We start from the raw sequence: 19,265 nt of genomic DNA, 5'->3' as shown, positions 1-19,265 counted from the left end.
AGCACCACCCCAGACAGGATTTTGTGTATTAGGTAGGCCCAGGCTGAAAGGAATGAGACATGCCTGGGGCACACAAGGTGCCCTGTGCATACACCGGTTCCAACCAGTTGCTGGGGCACTCCAGCCCCAGCTCTGGCGGGAAACTGGACAAAGGAAAGGGGGTGTAGTCACCCCCCTTCCTTGTCCTACCCAGAGGAGGGACCTAGTCGTAGTGCAGCCCCCTTTAGCCGGATAAAGGTAGGAGCTGGTCCCATTCCCAGTTAGATTAATCTTGACAACTTCCACGAAGAAACTCTTGACCTTCGACCTCCTGAACCTCAGAAGACTGAAGAATCTCCCCTATGGTCAGGGAGTGACCATCCTGCTTCGCAGGCACCATCAAGCTCCTGTGCGGTTTGCTGCAAAGTCCTTCCATCCCGGAATCCGACGATCCAGCTCGACAAGACCCGGACCTCCAGACCTCTCTGACCTCTACCCACATCCACAGCACAGCTGGGACCCATGGGTGCGACGAGCAACGTGGAGACGGCCATCTTGAAGAAACCTGCACAGCGCTTCCAGCACGACACCCGAGGGTTCCTCAAGTGAGTGCATTGGGGACTGAGAAGCCCCACACCGACGCAGCTCCTGCACCAAAGACCAGCCCCCCAGCATCCCCGTGATCTGCGTGGGGCCCTTTTGCTTGGTTGCTGCCCTTCCTGTTGTCTGGTCACTTGCCGGCTGGCTAGTGACCTCTGGGACGATGACCCGAAGATTTCGACACTGCTAGTCTGGTCCCCCAGACTGGCCCTTGCTTCCTTGTGAAAGAGAAGCACCCCGGACCCTCCTGGTCCACACAAGACGCCATCTTTGTTTCACTGCGTGGCTTGCATTAGCCAAGGCCTGTTGTCCAGATCGACGATCCGACACTGCCAACAGCAGCAGACTACGTGGGACAGCTCGTGCCTCCAGCCTGGTCGTGAAGAGCAGCTCCTGGTCCGCACAGCTACAGAGAGAAGCGACCCCTCCTTCACCTGAACGCGGCGACAGCTAGTGGTTCTCTCCTGGTTCCAGCACCGTCACTGGCTAGTGACCAAGACTCTGTCCCCTTCCTTTTCAGGACTCCCTTCTTCCTAGTTCCATCCTTGGAACCACCGGACTCCTCCATCTGGCTGCCTGCCAGCAACTTGTTTCAGGCATCACCGGGATCAACGCAGCAAACCCGACACTACTTCAGCCCTATGCACCCGCAGCCTGTGGGTTAGGTAACTAAAGCTTCTAGGTCCTGAAGTCTGTTTTCACTATCCTAGTGTCCAGGTCCACTGTTGTTTTCCCTCCATCCAGCCGGGTTCGTCCGGAATCCGTAACTTTGTAAACTGTTGCATCCATAGACGTTGGTACGCATCCCGCGTGAGAGTTTCCACTCTGCACGTGAGTCCCGTGGGCCTCCTGCTCCGTACTTACCTAGTTCGTAGCGTAGTCCCAGCGATCCTCCAGCCTCTGGATCTCCTTACAGTACTTTCTTTTCTCGCATTCCATTGTTTTGAGTATATGGTTTGTCGTGCCCCTAAGGCACACGTGTAAATATTGTGCAAACTCGTATTTCCTTTTTAGTATTGTCATGTGCTTAGCCCTCTGATCTCATAAAGAGCTCAGAGGTGTTGTTATTAATAAATAGATTGTTTATTTTCATAACAACCTGTGTGGTGTCCTTTCATTTGGTATTCAAGGGGTTATATTGTGGTAAAACAGCTGGCTTCACATGCCAAAAGAGATTAGCCTAAAAGACTGCTTTTGTCCACGCTACTAGGATAGCTGGTTTATACGGTTGACTTAACAACCAATCACCATAAGGGTTGTTTGGACTGATACAAGGTGATCAATAGAACTAGTGAGCATCAATTATCAGGCCAACTTCTCACACCGGGGACCCCGTCCCCCGGGGCATGGCCACTGTATTTTTATTATATTTACCAAGGAGGGGGGCTGCGTGGCCCCCCGTCTGAGGCTTCTGTTACCCCCGGGGACCCCATTCCCCGGGACTCTGCCTCATTTTTTAGTAAAAAATTTGGGGGGAGAGGGGCAGCGTGGCCCCCCTCCCGGGCCAATTTTTGCCCCGAGGACCCCACCACAGTGTGCTATGACAGGGCGGGACACTGCAGGAGCTGGCCCTGGGGGGTGGTGGTCCCCAGGGCCATCACAGGCTCCAGGAGGGGGGCAGCGTGGCACCCCTCCCAATGTTTGCACAGCCCCAGGGAGGTGGTGGTCCCCGGGGCATTTCAATATTAGTGCCCCGGGGAGGTGGCGGTCCATGGGGCATGTGAAGGGGGCTCGAGCCCCCCACACAGGTATATATATTTTTTTTTAAGCCCCAGAGCCTGGCGGTCCCCGGGGCAGCAGGGGGCCATGTGCCTCCGCAAAATAATCAATAAAAGCCCCATGGGGTGGCGGTCCCCGGGCCTTGGGGGGCCTTAGAGGCCCCGTCACCCATTAACACAGAAGCCCCGGTGGGTGGCGGTCCCCGGGGCTGCGGGGGGACTGCATGCCCCCCGCAACTTATTAACCAAGCCCGGGGAGGTGGCGGTCCCCGGGGCAGTGTGGGGGGAATTGGGGCCCCCCACACTTTTTTTTCTCTGCCCTCGGGACCTGGCCTACCCAGGGGTTAAATAATAATGAAGCGGGGAGTCTGCGCTTCCTTTTAAATTTGTTTTTTTTAGCCGAAATTCATACTGGGTGCAACGATTTTTCTAAAATGCTTTTTTGGGCCTTAGGGGTCCTTGTGGGACCCCCTGAGCAGACCTAGGGGGCCAGGGTGTTTCTACCCTGCCCCCTTTTTTCTTGTTTTTTACATCTGTTTCCCTGTTTTGGAGTGTTGACAGCCAATTAGCATGAAGCTCGTGATTGGCAGGGTGCGCAGATCCTCCGTGCCTCTATAAATCAATATATATTTTTTTTTTTTCTCAGCAACTACTGAATGGATTTACACCATTTAAGAAAAAGAGTGGTTTCTGAACCAAGCACTACCTTTCTGCCAAATGTGGTGTAATTCCGTTCAGCAGTTCCAGCTGTAGCAGTGTCTAAAGTTTCCTATGGGAAATGCATTTTTTCACCTCTTTTTCTTGAATTTATCAGATTTGATTTTGATTTGATTTATCTATTTATATAGCGCGCGAATGCCCGAGGGCGTCTTGGCGCTGAGATGTACCACTGGCTCTTGAGGATGTTGACTAGAGCTGTGCAGAGAAAAGCCATGTTTTAACTTCCTTTCTAAAGGATTTCAAGGATGGGCTGGTTTTTATGTCTAGTGGTAGTTGGTTCCAGATTCTTGCTGCATGTACCAGGAAGCTTCTTCCGCCCCAGTTAGCTCTCCTGAATCTAGGAACCCTGATGAGTTTCATTCGGCTGGATCTGAGAAGTCTATTTGGCTCATATTGTTGTAAATGCGTTTTTAGAAATTGTGATCCAGTTCCGTTTATTGCTTTGTATGCCAGGCACAGTGATTTAAATTGTATCCTATTTACAATTGGTAGCCAGTGCAAGTTTTTTAGTTTTTTGCTGACTGTTTCGAACTTTGGAACTACTGAATGGATTTACACAATTTAACAAAAAGAGTCATTTCTGAAACAAGGGCTACCTTTTTGTCAAATTTGGTGTAATTCCGTTCAGCAGTTCGGGCTGTAGCCATGTCTTTTTTCTCTCCCCCCACATTCCGAATCACCCCAAAACTTTCAAGATAGGAGCTGACCGGAGCGCCCCACGAGTTTTGAAAATTTTGCGAAGATTCGTCAATTGGTGCCAAAGTTTTGGGGAAAGAAAAAACGCTTTTCCTATGGATAATAAGTCCTAACTATAACTACCTACTGGCGACCACCAGAAGGTAATATGCTTGCATGTTGGCTGGTGGGAGGAACAGGTTCTCAAGAAGACTTATCAGACATCATTTGAGTCGCATGTTCTCAGCTATCTCAGATACATTGATGACGTTTTTATCTTGTGGAAAGGTAGCAAGGTAGAAGCCCAACAAAAGCTATCAACGACAATTCCATAAATCTAGTTTTCACGTCCCACATTAACAAAACTCAAATTGAATTTCTTGATGTGAGGCTTTACATCAAAGAGGGTAAACTAGAAACTACTCTATATAGAAAGCCAACGTCTGGGAACATTATGCTACATGCGACTAGCGCACATCCAAGACACTTAATCGCTGTTGTTCACCCCACCAAGCCACAAGTCTGTTCATAAGCAGCCACCGCAAAAATAGACACTCACTACCATATCCCCGCCCATGGCCAGGCTGGCATGTTCAAATAAGTTTTAGTTCGGTGTTTCAGAGCAATGTCTCCATCTGGCTCACATGTTTCAGTACACTCTTTTTATTTCCCAAGATTGCCGGGCTGCATAAACACTGCAAACAACAAAATAAAAATAGGGTTCCTGTGTGCATAGCTCTGTTTTCACAATCAAAGTAAACCTGCTGCCATTAAAAATGCATTTTTTTTTTCACTTTGGAGTTAGACACAGGGCTGAATAAAGATAGAAACAAACTGCAACACTACTCACATTTAGTTTTTCTTCTCCTTCTGGTCTCCTCTAAGCTGCCCGCTGTTCGGTAAAACCATCTTTGTTCTACCTTTGTTTGTCCTTTTGCTTTGTTCCAAAGCAAAAGGAAAAGATCCACCCCATCAGCTCCTTGGTTCATCAAAGATCTCTATGACGAAAGGAAAAACCTCAGAATCTTAGAGAAGCACTGGAGACATTCTCCATCCACCCCCAACCTCTCTCTTTTACGTTCAGCAAGATCCATTTACCACAAACACATCTTCCAGGAAAAAACATCACACTTCAGATCCCTCCTCGATTCAGCTAAAAACAGACCCAAAAAACTTTTCGACCTCGTCAAAAACCCAAATTGTTCTCCCCAAACCATAAAGCCTGAGGATGCATCAAAGAAAGCAACTGAGTTTGCTATATTCTTCGACCAAAAGGTAAAATCTCTGGTGGAACAGGTCACCCACCCCACCCCCATCGAGGAGCGAAAATCTTTAGTCACTTGGCAGAACTTTGCCGCCATCTCAGAGGTTGATCTCCTCAAATGCATCCGTGAAACCAAACCCTCCAACCATTCCTATGACCCCATTCCCAGTGGCATCGCCATTGATTTCTATACTAACACTCTCTCCTACTGGAACAGACTAGTCAATCTCTTCCTCAGTTAAAGGTTCTCTCCCAAGTGTTCTCAAAACAGGACAGGTTACCCCCCTTCTAAAAAAAACCTCTGCAGATGCAAATGACCTCAGTAACTTCCGCCCCATCACCAATCTCCCTTTTCTTTCAAAGATCACAGAAAAATGTGTTGCAAAACAACTGTCCCAGCACATTATGGACAATAATCTCCTCGACATGTTCCAGTCGGGCTTTATTCAAAACTGCAGCACTGAAACAACCCTACTGCAAGTGATCGATGATGCGCTGCATATTCTTGATTCAGGGGAATCGTGCCTTCTGATTCTTCTTGACCTCTCTGCAGCTTTTAGCACTGTTAATCACACCACCCTCCTTAACATTCTTCAACAGAGAATGGGCGTGGAACGCACAGTACTCAAATGGTTTGCCTCTTTCCTCACAGACAGATCCCAAATGATCAAGATTGCAAATAGTCTCTCGTCTCCACTGGTGGTTGGTCAAGGCGTCTCTCAAGGTTCTATCCTTGCTTCCACTCTGTTCAATCTCTATCTGGAACCATTAGGGAACCTTCTAAGCAAATCTGGAATCCTCTACCATCTCTACGCTGATGACACCCAAATCTACCTCAAGGTGTCTTCCCCTCATGATCTCTCACTACTCAGCTCTACTCTCAACACTATTCACAAATGGATGCTGGTTCACCAACTCATTCTCAATCCCTCCAAAACGGAATTCCTCCTCATATCTAACTCTCTCTCGCCGCCTCCTGTTCAAGCCTGGATTGGATCAATAAAATCTACTCAACAGTAAACCCATCATTGTGGACTGCGCTAAATCCCTAGGTGTCATACTAGACAAAAGACTCAACCTAGTCTCACACATCAACTCCATGGCCAAGACCGCACGTTATCAACTGCGACTCTTATGGGGGATTTGTCGATTCTTCCCGGAGAATGACCTAAAAACCTTGGTCCAATCGCTAGTTCTCTCTAGACTTGACTATTGCAATTCTCTTCTGACTGGCCTTCCCAAATCTCACCTCTTTCCCCTCAAATCCGTCCTCCATTCAGCAGCTCGCTTCATCTCAGGGTCCAAACGAAATGACCACATCACTCCTATCCTGTCTTCTCTCAGATGGCTTCCCATTGAGGCTAGAGCTATCTACAAAACAGCGTGCATCACCCACAAAGCTTTGCACTCTTCCTCCCCTCGCTATACTGGCGAATAAACTCAAACTATCTGGAGGCTCAAGACTTTCTCGGAATGCAGAAAAGTTCCTTCTTGAACCCCCCTCCTTCAAAAGAGAAAAACTGTTGGCACAATCTTTCTCAGGGAATGCAGTGAGAACCTGGAACTCGCTTCCTCCTTTACTCCGTGCCATCACCTCCATCCAGATCTTCAAAGCGGACCTCAAATCTCTTTTATTCCAAAGACACTTTCAGAACTAATTCCCTCCTCCTCAGACCCTGCCAGGAAGTCTTTAGTCTTTGTAAATTTGTCACATATGTTTATATCTTTGATGTACATCCTGTGCTTGCTGTGTTTGAAATTGTTTTCCTTTTGCATGCGTTGTTTTGATTCTATGGCCTGCTATTGTTCGCCAGGAAGTTCTTTAGTCATTGTAAAATGTGTCATATTTATTCTTACTTTTGCTTGTACACTCTGTTCAGGCCATTTTTGTTTGTTCTATTCCTGCAACAGTTCTCTCATGTAACGTAACTGGTTCTATTGTACAGTGCTCTGACACCTTCGGGTAATGTCCGCGCTTTATAAAAATGAATTAAATAAATAAATAAATAAATAAATACCCACCAAATCTTGTAGCGTATGTCATTAATCCAACATGAAAAGGTACTAAGGGATAAATTAAGCAAACGCTACTTCAAAACAGGAAACAATTTATTAACCTGTTTTCTACACTCTTTTTTTCAACAATGAATGATATGATTTTTGCGAAGGACAAAATATTGAATCACAAAAAAGGGGGGGAGGTGACCAGACTATATACAGTAATCAAAAACAGGTAATTACAATATATACAAAATATACAACTATGTACCCTAAACAAAAAGAGAAACAGGAGGGTAAAGAAAACACTATTAATTATCTGTCGACGCAGTCGCGGTCGCGTTTCCGCTAGTAGTTTCTTGTGGCTTCATCAGGACAAGGGTACTGGAAAATATATAGACAGATACAATTTATATAATTCCTAAAAACACACTATGCCGCAAGAAAAAACTCACCCATTTGTACCGATGCAATGACCACCAGAAGGTTAAAAACGTGAAAGTAATGGAGTCAAACCCACGCCTCATTTATAAGGGAAAAAGCAAAAAAAACGAAAAAGCCAAATCTTCACACGGGTGATAAAGAATACACAGATTATAGAAACCCGATCACCACGGTCACATTCTTCTATCCACCATGTGCCTACAGACAGATATCAGAGGGCATGCAATCAAGGATAAGTAGACCACTTCAATTAAACACAGGCAGCCGCCACAAGGTTCTAAATACCTGCGAAATGAAGTACACGTAGCCCCCCCAGAAGGAAGTGCAGGGGCACCACCCTGAGGGGTACAGACGACCTCTTCCTATGGGTCAATCAGTTCAAACTCTCCTAGAAGGTATATAGAGAGAATGGGAATAAAGAAGACCTAGACCGATTCCATGAATGGCTAAACGTTTGCACCCCGGACCTTAAATTCACAATGAATTGCAGCAATGAAAAAATTAACTTTCTGGATGTATGGATCTTAGAGAACGGTGGTATACTAGAAGTTAGCCTTTTTACTAAGCCCACGGACAGAAACACCTTACTAGATTTCTCTAGTGGACACCCCAGGAGTGTTAAAGAGAATTTGCCATATGGGCAATTTTTGCGTATCAGGCGCAATTGCACCAACAAGAAGGATTATTTTGACAATGCGGAAATCCTTGTGAATAAATTATGTTCTAGAGGGTACCCGAGGAAATTAGTGAAAGCCGCCCTTAAAAGGGCGTGGTTTACACCTCGGGAGACTTTATTGACCCCTAAAGAAGGAAAAAGTGAGAAAACTGCCATGACCTGTGTCCTAACATTTAATGTTAAGGCTAACAAAATCAAACAAATTATTTCAAGAAACTGGAGAATCATTGACCATCTTGAGATTCCTCCACCACTGTTCTCCTTCCGTAAAGGAAAGAACATTAAACAACACCTTGTCAGAGCTAGTAGAGAGCCCAAGATTAAAAAAGATACCAGGAATTTGCTAGGCCTGCCGGCCGTAATAGGACATTTTCGTTGTATGAACTGTACTATGTGCCCTAATTCTAAAGACTTAAAAAGCATTGATGTGAATGGCCAGAACCACACCATGCGTTCATTTTCCAACTGTAACACAAAGAACGTTGTGTATGTGGTTCTTTGTCCTTGTAATTTAGCCTACATAGGACAAACAACACAAGCCATCAAAATGCGAATAGGCCAACATAAATCGAGAATTAGATGTAAGACTAGTGGGGCCCCACTAGTGCAACACTACATAGAATGTGGACACAATGAAGAGGACCTAACTTGGGCAGTACTTGTAGTGGTGACAGCAAAAAACAGAGGAGAGCTAGAACGGAAGCTAAACTGTACAGAAGCTAGACTAATCGAAAGATACCACACTGCGACCAGGGGTCTCAATGACCGTGATGAATTGTGGGCATTAATTTAATGCTGTTCATTAACGCTGACTGGATCCGTGGATGAGTACCCCTGATGATTCTCCTTTTGTCAGGGGAGCTCTCTTAGGGCCCAGTCTGTCAAGAGTAGTTACAGGAATGGAATAGCATATGCAATGAGTATTCTTATATGTAATATAGATCCTTATTTGACCATGAATGTCGAAACTTGTTGCTTTTGGTTGTCGTGAATTCACGGTGTCATTTGTATCATGTATTATTCCTTGTTTGATGCATCGTGATTCTAGTTCTTGTGTGGAGATTGTTAGCCCAGATGCGTCGATGCAATGCCCCACTTCTTTTAAAATAATGCACAATTTCAGGTGTTGGTATTATTTTTATTTTTATTATTTTTGGCTTCTTTTTTTCTTTTTTCGAGTGGATGTGTGTACATTTATATGGTAGAGGAGAGTCCCAAATAGATATGACGCTCCCCTTTAGTCCGTTGTCTTTTCTTTCAAGACAACCCCCAGTCCTGTTTCTATGCCTGTGATTCCAGCGCGCAGACCAGAACGTCCTCTTACACGCTCTTTTTAATGACGCTGCGCGCCCTGACCGCGAGATTGTCTCCCGACTAATGGACGGCGGAGCTTTGAAACGAAGACTGAATGTCTCCTTAAACCGCGTGTGACCTGGGGGATTTGTAGCAACAGAGGTAGGCTTGTTTGATCGTAACCTCGCATGTAGATCTTGAGTTTAGACCTGAGTAATGTCCGTGCACACGTGGGTAGTAATTGCGGAATGTGTTTTGTTTGTGTTCTTTCCAATCCTGACTGCAGGTAACCCTGTTGACCTTTTTTGAGGGCGTGTAAATAGTCCAGGTGTGCCCACACCGACGAAATAATCTATCCCCTCCATCGAGAACTGATATTTGTGAAGGTAGGCTAGAACCTCGTATGTGGCATGATTTGCCTTAATTACCGATGGTACTGTGTAGTCCATATAGTTAATAGATCCGATTTTTGGCTCTCTCTCTATATACCTTCTAGGAGAGTTTGAACTGATTGATCCATAGGAAGAGGTCGTCTGTACCCCTCAGGGTGGTGCCCCTGCACTTCCTTCTGGGGGGGCTACGTGTACTTCATTTCGCAGGTATTTAGAACCTTGTGGCGGCTGCCTGTGTTTAATTGAAGTGGTCTACTTATCCTTGATTGCATGCTCTCTGATATCTGTCTGTAGGCACATGGTGGATAGAAGAATGTGACCGTGGTGATCGGGTTTCTATAATCTGTGTATTCTTTATCACCCGTGTGAAGATTTGGCTTTTTCGTTTTTTTTGCTTTTTCCCTTATAAATGAGGCGTGGGTTTGACTCCATTACTTTCACGTTTTTAACCTTCTGGTGGTCATTGCATCGGTACAAATGGGTGAGTTTTTTCTTGCGGCATAGTGTGTTTTTAGGAATTATTTAAATTGTATCTGTGTATATATTTTCCAGTACCCTTGTCCTGATGAAGCCACAAGAAACTACTGGCGGAAACGCGACCGCGACTGCGTCGACAGATAATTAATAGTGTTTTCTTTACCCTCCTGTTTCTCTTTTTGTTTAGGGTACATAGTTGTATATTTTGTATATATTGTAATTACCTGTTTTTGATTACTGTATATAGTCTGGTCACCTCCCCCCCTTTTTTGTGATTCAATATTTTGTCCTTCGCAAAAATCATATCATTCATTGTTGAAAAAAAGAGTGTAGAAAACAGGTTAATAAATTGTTTCCTGTTTTGAAGTAGCGTTTGCTTAATTTATCCCTTAGTACCTTTTTGTTCTACTTTTTCATCCATGTGATGTTCCTTGCCCAGGTATGGGAGGGTAATGTGGGCAGAACCCCTGTTCATTACGTATTAATCCAACATGGGCACTACTGGGTCCCATATTACCAACCAATCATGCTCTTGAATGTATCATCGGAGTCGAATCAAAGTGAGAGGTACTGCTAGTAATCTGTAAGGTGACCTACGATTGGAACATCGAGAGTTCTCACTACCAATCATAGTGAGACCCAAATAAATAAGAAGTGCTGATTTGCTATGAACTCTGGACGAGGCTTGTCTTAGCTGTCTAATGCTATTTGACTGCCCTTCTTTCTGCACAGTCTGGCCATGATATAAAGTAAATTCAATCCAACTGTTGGTTAGACTCACGCACTCACTGGTGGGTAGCTGAATACAGTTGGATTTATTTCAATGGTGCTGATTGGTGAATCTTCCTGAGTATGAGAATGAAAAAATTCACTTGATGCGCTGTCGCCAAGTTCTGGGGGGCGTCCCCAATTTGCACCCAAAGTACTCTTTAAATAAAGTTCTTCAAGAGGTGTAAAGTTCTTCACAAAAATTCTTTTTATTTTTTGGTTTATTCTTCATAGTTTTTATGCTTTATTCATATAATAACATCCATTAGAATGATTATGATCACATTCATGTTTTTATAACTTGAATGTCGAGGGTATAAAGTAAGTCACAGGAGCCTTAAATTCACTAACCATGTAGAAGCTTTCCAAAACGGTGGTCCACCAATGGCTCAATTGTATAAACATGGTCACTTAAAAGCATGAGAACACATCAGAAGAAAAGTCCGGAATCGGATGTCAATTCTCATTTGGAGGTCTGTTACCATTTGTGCGCAGGTAACTTGGGATGCTCTGAGTGCAGCCAGTTCCTTTTACATTTAAAATAAAGAATATTGCCATTTATCAGCAAGGTTTCCATCAAGTCGACAGCCTATCGTCTATCGACATCCCTATAGGTGAAGCAAGCTTCACCTATAGGGATTTCATGTTAACTAACAACCACAAATAAAAGGGTAACCTCTACTGCACACAGTGTTCAATCTGAATGCAAATGTTCAGAGAAAACTAAGTTCCTCTAGATACTCATGCACAGACAGTCAATCCCACGCTGCCCAGCTGGAGTTGGCCACAGGGCTTGGCCTGCTACCAGGCCCTGTAGCCAAACACACAGTAGGCTGCTAACCCCATGCTGCGCACAGCGTTTTGGGTGTCCAGCATAGGGTTGCCCTCGGGCCCTGGTGAAACCCATTCCCTGGGGCCAATACATACATGTTAAGGGTAGGGGGTGTGCAGCCCCATCCACAGGCCTTACCTGTCCCTGGAGACCCCATCCCCTGGGGCCAATTCCAAAGAAAAGATGAGGGGGTGCCAGATGACCCCCTTATCCTAGCCTTAAAAGGCCCTGGGGACCCCATCTCCTGGGACCACATACAATTACACAGGGCAGGGGGGCATGTGGCCCCCTCCCCAAGCCTTCTAGGACTCCAGGGACCCCTATCTAATGAGGCAAAAATCTATGGGGAGGGGGGCATGCAGCTTACTTTTGCAAGCCTTAATAGGCACTTTTTTCATATTGCTGGCGGCCAATCAAAGCGCTTGCTCCTGCGGAAGTCTGAAATCTGTGGGAACGAATTTGCCCAAGGGAAATAAAATTCCTTGCGTCAATCAGAATTCTCTGTTCTTGAAATAGTGCTCCTACAAGACTCTCGCAGGAGTCCCTCAGACCCAACGGATTTACACCAAATCACAAAAATCAGACTCTGCAGACCAAGATCAAGCTTCCTGCCAAACTTGGTGTAATTGTTTCTCAGCACCTGTAGGACAGGCCACCTTGAAACTTTCCAGGAGGGAGCTGAAGTAAATTCGCTTTTTTGGGGAACATTTTCTAAGTACCTTGTCTATGGAACTTCAATCCCAACTATAACTACCCAGGGATGACCACCATATATCAGCTCCACATGCCTGCCCTTCAATCAACACATACTCCGGCAAGCTTGAGTTTGCCCAAGGACACTTTATTGGCAAAAGAACTTTGTCCATGGAACTTGGAACTCCACTCTACGCCACTCTACTCTATGCTATTCCAGTATAAGGCACTACACTTTACTTCACTCAACTCTAAGCCAGTCCACTGTACACCATTCCACTCTACACCTCTCCACTCAAGGCTATTCCACTGTATGCCACTAAAATCTGCCACACTCCACTCTACGCCACTGCACTATACACCACTCCCCCGCACACTATTCCACTGTATGCCGCTCCACAATACAACATTCCAGTCTATGTCAGTCCACTATATGCCACTACACTGTACTACGATCCACTCTACACTATACCACTTTATGCAGCTCCATTGTACAAAAGTCTATTCTGCACTATTCCACACTAGGCCACTACACTCTATGCCACTCTCCTGTACGCCACTCTGCTAAATGCTGTTACACTGTATGCCACTTTACTCTATGCCAATGTACTGCACGCCACTCCAATTTGTGCTACTCCACTCTATGCCACTCCACTCTATGCTGTTCCACTATATGCCACTACACTGTATCTTATGCCACTGTATGCCGCTCCTCTCTATGCCAGTGCACTGTATGCAACTCCACTCTACACCATTCCACTCAAAGCAACTCCACTGTCACCACTCCACTCTATGCTATTCCACTCTACACCACTTCATTCTACGCCACTCCACTGTACTCTGTTCCACCGTATGACACTGCACTATGCCTCACTCCACTGTACGCTGCTCCACTCTACACCAGTGAATTATATGTTACTCCACTGTATGCTATTACATGCTACCACACTCCACTCTGCCACTCCACTCTTTGCCATTCCACTGTACGCTATTCTACTCTACTCCACTCCACATCACTCTACTCTGCAACACTCCAATGTACGCTATTCCCCTGTATGCAATTACACTCTATGCCACTCAACTCTATGCTACTCGAGTCTATGCTAGTTCACTCTACACCACTCCACTGTATGCCTCACCACTGTACGATACTCATACCCATGTTGGGAGTGTGCAGAAGAGTGCTCCCTGAGATAGCTAGATTCCACACTTCACAGGAAGTCGTCATTAGGCAAGAGGGGACACAGAAGCCCATTGGCTAGTTAGTTGCCACCACCCCCTATGTTCGTAGAGGATATAAAAGTGTCTCCCCTATCAGCTAGACTTCAGATCATTACTGTATTGGAAAGAAGACCAAAGAAGGACTGTCCTGCTGCTCCCTGCACCCAGCAAAGAGAGGCTGCACCTAAGAAGGACTGCACTTGCTAAGCCGGAGGCCTGACAAAGAGAGGTCTGTCACTGCAGTGCTCCTCTAGTAGAAAAGTTGCCCTAATGTGCCAGACAAAAGAAGTGACTCCAAGAGTCAGTTGGCTGACTCCCTATTACAACCACAGGGCCATAAAAGTGGAGAACACTGCACCCTTGAGAGCTCCGCGCCAAGAACCCTGACCGCTGCTGGATGGCTAAATGCAGCCTAGGAGACCGAGTCCCGATCTTCACAAGGTACACTGTGCACTGGACCTGTGAAGGTCATCAAAGTGCAATTTGCTCACCCTGCAGGAAAGTTATTGCCAACTAAAAGATTCCACTGAAATTGCTGTAACTGTAGACCAGTAATCCTCTGCCAACTGGACTGGCACTGGACTTCATCAGGACACCGTGGGAAGTTGCCCTCCCTCAAGCTTGAGGACTGAGGGGTGGCCACAGGAAGACCCACCACACCAGCTCAGCATCCCCTGCATCTTCAGCATCCTTCAGCACCCTGTATCCATTCCACCAGAACCATTTTCATTGACTTTAATATCCGTCATGCATAAGGATTCGGAACTGAACTGGAGACAGGTAACTGTCTTCCTAGACCTATGTGGTCCCTGTGACTGGTCGTCTATCAGAGTTGCCCATCTAAGAGTGCCTAGATAGTGGTTTCAACTTCCTTGTTGTGGCTAACCCTAAACTGATATTGAGTTGATTACAATGATTTAATGCATTGGGTGAAAAAGCAGTGATTTAATATTTCTTTTAAAAATCATATCTCAGAATTCGTCCGGGGGATTTTTGTCATTCAGGTGTAAATTGAAAGATAAAAATAAGATACAAATATTACTTATTTCTATAAATTGGGGTTAGATTTTTACTGTGTTGTGTTTTCTACTTATTCTACTGTTTTGGTACTTCTTAATGCTTTACACTTGTCGTTTGATAAAGACTGGCTGCTCTGGTCCACAGCGACCCAGGACTAGGCTAAAGTTTTACAAACAAACCTAACTGTACCTGATACGGAACTATGTCATTATTACACGGTGAGGACCCACATCAACTCCATATAATAATACACATGTATCACACCCTGGTATCAGTAACTCTCAGGACAAAGGAGGAGACAAGAACACTGGAACCAAAAACCAGGACATTCATAATAAGGTCACATCTAAATGCTGTGTTGTAGGATGGGTCGAATTATGCACAGGATTGCACGTGTCCAGTAGGCCTTTGTTATCTACATTTCTTGGCCGTAACTAGTGTGCCTCCTTATGTTTCAGGAACTCTACAAAACCACAGTACCTTTCGATCCGGAAGGGATTTTGGGGACAATCAACTCGATTCTTATGGCATTCTTTGGCCTACAGGTAGGTCTGCAAAATGTTTCCTGATGCTTTTTCCTAACGGTCACATCACTACAAAAACAAGCATCATTAATGGCAATAGGTCTTACCTTTGCATACAAACAAGACCAATTGGATTTGCCAATGCTTTGATATAGTCTGTCAAAATCGATGTTGTATCTTCCACTTTTCTGTTGCAGATTTTCTAGTGACCTCTACATACCACATGTGTGCAAGTCAATCACAACAAGCATTAGCATAGCCAATAGGTCTCGCCTTTGGGACCTTATACGTGTTTAGCTATGCAGCATAATATTATGGGTGATGTGCCATCAGGGATTGAAGAGCTATACGATTACTACACACTGGGTCATGCATTCTGATGCAGGATTACATGCTTGCCGCAGGAAAGATCAATAGACACATTCCAAGGCTTTTTAATACACCGACAGGAAGACAAATGCCTCCTTGCATGTGAACAGCACTATAAAATTCTGTGTGTGACTGCAAAGTATCATGAAGTAAAATATTATACAATCATGTACCTTCCCTCTTCTTGTTCACTTTGGATTGTTAAAGCAACAGAAAGGCAGTAAAAGTGCTGCCCAAGTTCCAACATGATGCACACAGAAGAGTTATTATATTGTTAGCTTATCATGGGCCAAGAAGCAGCTTTATGGGATCTGCCGTTCATGGTTAAATTGAAAAGACAAACAACATCCAGCTTTGAAGATGATGCTCCGTGTCTGACACGAGAATTGCAACAATGTATGTAATATGATGTTGAGTGAACCAAGCTAAAAACAATGCTCCCCCTTGCAGAAAATATGCGAATAATGAAACCACAGTAGGCAGAAGGCAAAGTAAATTCGAAAAGCAGAATATATTTAACTCCTACCCAGAACAAAAATGTGAAAACAAGCAAAATTTTACCTATGCAAAGCTTCAACATATCGAAAAACAGTATGTATTTATTCACCCAAAAAAAGGACATCAGAAAACATGACTTTTTCCGTCTTGCCAAGCCACTGTTGTATGGCGTGTGTGGGAAGACTTGACACACAGACGTATTTCAGCTGTGAAGAAGGTGCTTTATATTTAAGACAGAGCATAAATGAATGTAAAAGGCGGTTGGGGGAATAAAACGAAAAAAAGGTTGAAGTTTCTAAGGAAATACTGCAGGTACGGAAAGTGTAAGTTATTATTGATTTAGAACACTAATGCATATTATAGATAATTGTAGGCACTTACTGATATTCAAATTGAAAAGGCCAGCAATGTATAATCAGTTGTTATGTTTTCGATGCAGTTTGGGAATTAAACTTTAAAAGTGCAGCCCCTTTGAGCCTTCAGTGCTAAACGAGCACCGATTTTTCTGCTGCTGAATAAACATACAGCACGCAGGGGTAGTAGAGATAACAAGTTTAAAAAAAAAAAGTACACTGGGAGGGGGGAGGAGAAACACGAGAGACGGCCTGCGGCCGTCAAAGTGAAAGTACGGCCGGCGGAGGGCATTGCTGAGGGGGGAGGAGAAATGCGACACAGTGTGAAGCAGCAGGGGCCTTTGAAGTGAAGCTAAGCTTCACTTCAAAGGTGTGGGAGGAGTGCGGCTGAGCCAGAGCGCACGCTGGGGGAAGCTTGTGGGGCGGAGCGGGAAGAGCTGCTGGGGAACAGATGGCTGGCGATTTGATGCTGTGCACGCGCATTTTAGGTCAATGCGCTTGCGCATTGACCTAAAACTGCACGGGCACAGCATCAAATCGCCAGTTAGTTAAAGTCTGTTTAAGCCCCTCTAGTCTCGCTCCGCTCAATGCGCATGCGCATTGACAGGTCACGAGACCTAAAAAGGGAGGAAAGCAACAAACAGGAGCAAACAACTGAGATTGATGCAAAAGTCATCCAATCTTGAGCAAGGATTGCCTCTCTGGAGTATGTATACAATTATGTCTCCTGAAAGATAGAGCTGTCTGTAGAGAGATCGCCAAAAAGAAGTCCAAGAAACATAGACTTGCTTCAAGATGAGACTCATGCCCAAACTTGAGAAGGTCTGCCATTCGTGTGGAACTGAGATGTGGTGTTTGGCTCTACCTGTTAGAGGCTGCACCACACACACACATGTTCATTTAGAGCTGTGCAGAAACAGTTGCAATGTGCTGCTCTGAGCTATCCAGGTGAATTATATATTAGGAAATATGGAAGGACTTCATCTTACTTAGGAAATTACAGTTTGTCACCCTGCTTATCATAGTTGACATGCGGTTTGTAACAATCATGCAATTTCTTATATGTGAATTTTACAAAATGTCATGCATTAAGTTTATAATTTAAGCCTTATGCACATTTCCAATCAGTATGTTCAGAGTAGGGCAAGTGTCAAATTAATTTATGCAGTTATTAAAATTATAGGTCAAACTGCAGTTCCCTCCTCTTGGAGATCATAATGCAGTTCGACCAGGCAAGGGCTAAGCATGAGCGTGGGAAATCCACTTTTTCCCGGATTTTTTTGAATTTTGCTGGACTCTATATATTTCTGCTGGTTTTAGAACTCTGTGCACTTTACGACTGCTAACTAGTAGTAAAGTGCATATGCTCTTCGTTTAAACATGGTTGAATTGGTATACTCTTAATTGATATATTTAACTTGCGATTAACCCTCTAGTGTATGGCCCAAAGTATACCCAAGGCCTGGTAGTTAAATGTTACCGGTGGACTGCAGCAACCATTGTGCCATCTACTACAGTAGCAGTGCAAAGATGGCTTCACACCTACCATTGTGGCCTGACTTTAGCAGTGTAAAAATTGCAATTCAAGCTGTTAAAATAAGCCTTTCTGAGAGATAAAACTCTCACTGTTAAACATTAACGAGTCACCGCTATGTAGGCAGTGTAGCTCACAAGGCAGGATGCTTGATAATTAACAGTTATTAAAAATTAAATTCAATGCTGAAGTCAGATCTTAATATACATTAAGGAAAAGTAATGTTTATAGTTACCTTTTCTCTGCAAGGGGGTTCCTGGAGGCTAATTTGCATTAACTCTCCGGGTTCTGACAACCAGTATTTAGCCTTCAATAGTTGTGAATAGGTGTGAAATGACTCCTTTGAACTCCACAGAATGTGCATGGGGAGGGCTGTGGGCATCCTTTTTGATACTAAAGTGTGACATCCTGCTTGAGTGTCAAATCATGCTTGACAGGTCTGCTAGAATCACATATAACATTTAGGGCACACTTGAAAGGGGAGAGAACAGAATGCCAAGACAAGTCTTATGGTTCCACTGTCTGCTTGCTGAAGGACTCTGCTTTTGTTCTACCAGATATTTGTCTATGGGATTGTTTTGAGTACAGTGGCTGCTTCAAAATGGATTTTAGTGTTATACATGGTTGAACACTAGGACTACCATGGTACACTCCCTCCACACACACCCAGCCCTCAGAGCCAAAGTTTAAAGTGGCTGAAGGCTTTCACCATCTTCAAAATGCCCACAGTGAATAGAGTTTGCCCCAGGAAAGTTTATCTCATTGGTTATGGCATGCCCATGAGTCATTCCCACTGACTAGCTAGTACCAGGAATAAATGTGGCATCTCCAGGCACTCACTTGAGAAAACGCCTGCACCTGATAAAGATCAGAAGAGGACTGAACCTGCTGTCTGTGACCTGAGAGGAGCCCTGAAGGACTGGACATGTTCCCTCTTGTACCCAGGACAAACATGTGAACTCGAAGGGTCAATTTGCTGACTTCCTGTGTGACTACAGGCATTCAAGAAGCTGCAAGAGTCCTTTTCCTGGAAGTATTCTGCTGACCAGTGGCAACTGGACCTGGACTAGACCCTGCATTTGCCCCCTGATCGACACCCTTTGATTCTCTATATGAATCACCTTAGTTCCTGTGGGGATGGGCTTTAGAAGTGTAGTCATGTGATGGTACTCAAAAAACTAAGGGCCTCATTTAGATCTTGGCGGATGGGATACACG

General features: G+C 44.7%; 1 protein-coding gene across 1 annotated transcript in view; it reads left to right on the top strand.

Moving 5' to 3' along the window:
* The window catches only part of LOC144754754 (heparan-alpha-glucosaminide N-acetyltransferase-like), a 1,466,120-nt gene that overhangs the window by 1,045,220 nt on the left and 401,635 nt on the right, over positions 1-19,265 (top strand). The window contains exon 14 of the mRNA XM_078642945.1: positions 15,229-15,315. Within this exon, the coding sequence (XP_078499071.1) occupies positions 15,229-15,315 (87 nt within the window). The remainder of the gene's footprint in view (positions 1-15,228; positions 15,316-19,265) is intronic.

This window comes from Lissotriton helveticus, chromosome 5_1 (assembly GCF_964261635.1).
Source record: "Lissotriton helveticus chromosome 5_1, aLisHel1.1, whole genome shotgun sequence".
NCBI lineage: Eukaryota > Metazoa > Chordata > Amphibia > Caudata > Salamandridae > Lissotriton > Lissotriton helveticus.
Note: the sequence above shows the minus strand (reverse complement) of the source record. Positions and strands in the feature narration are given on the sequence as shown.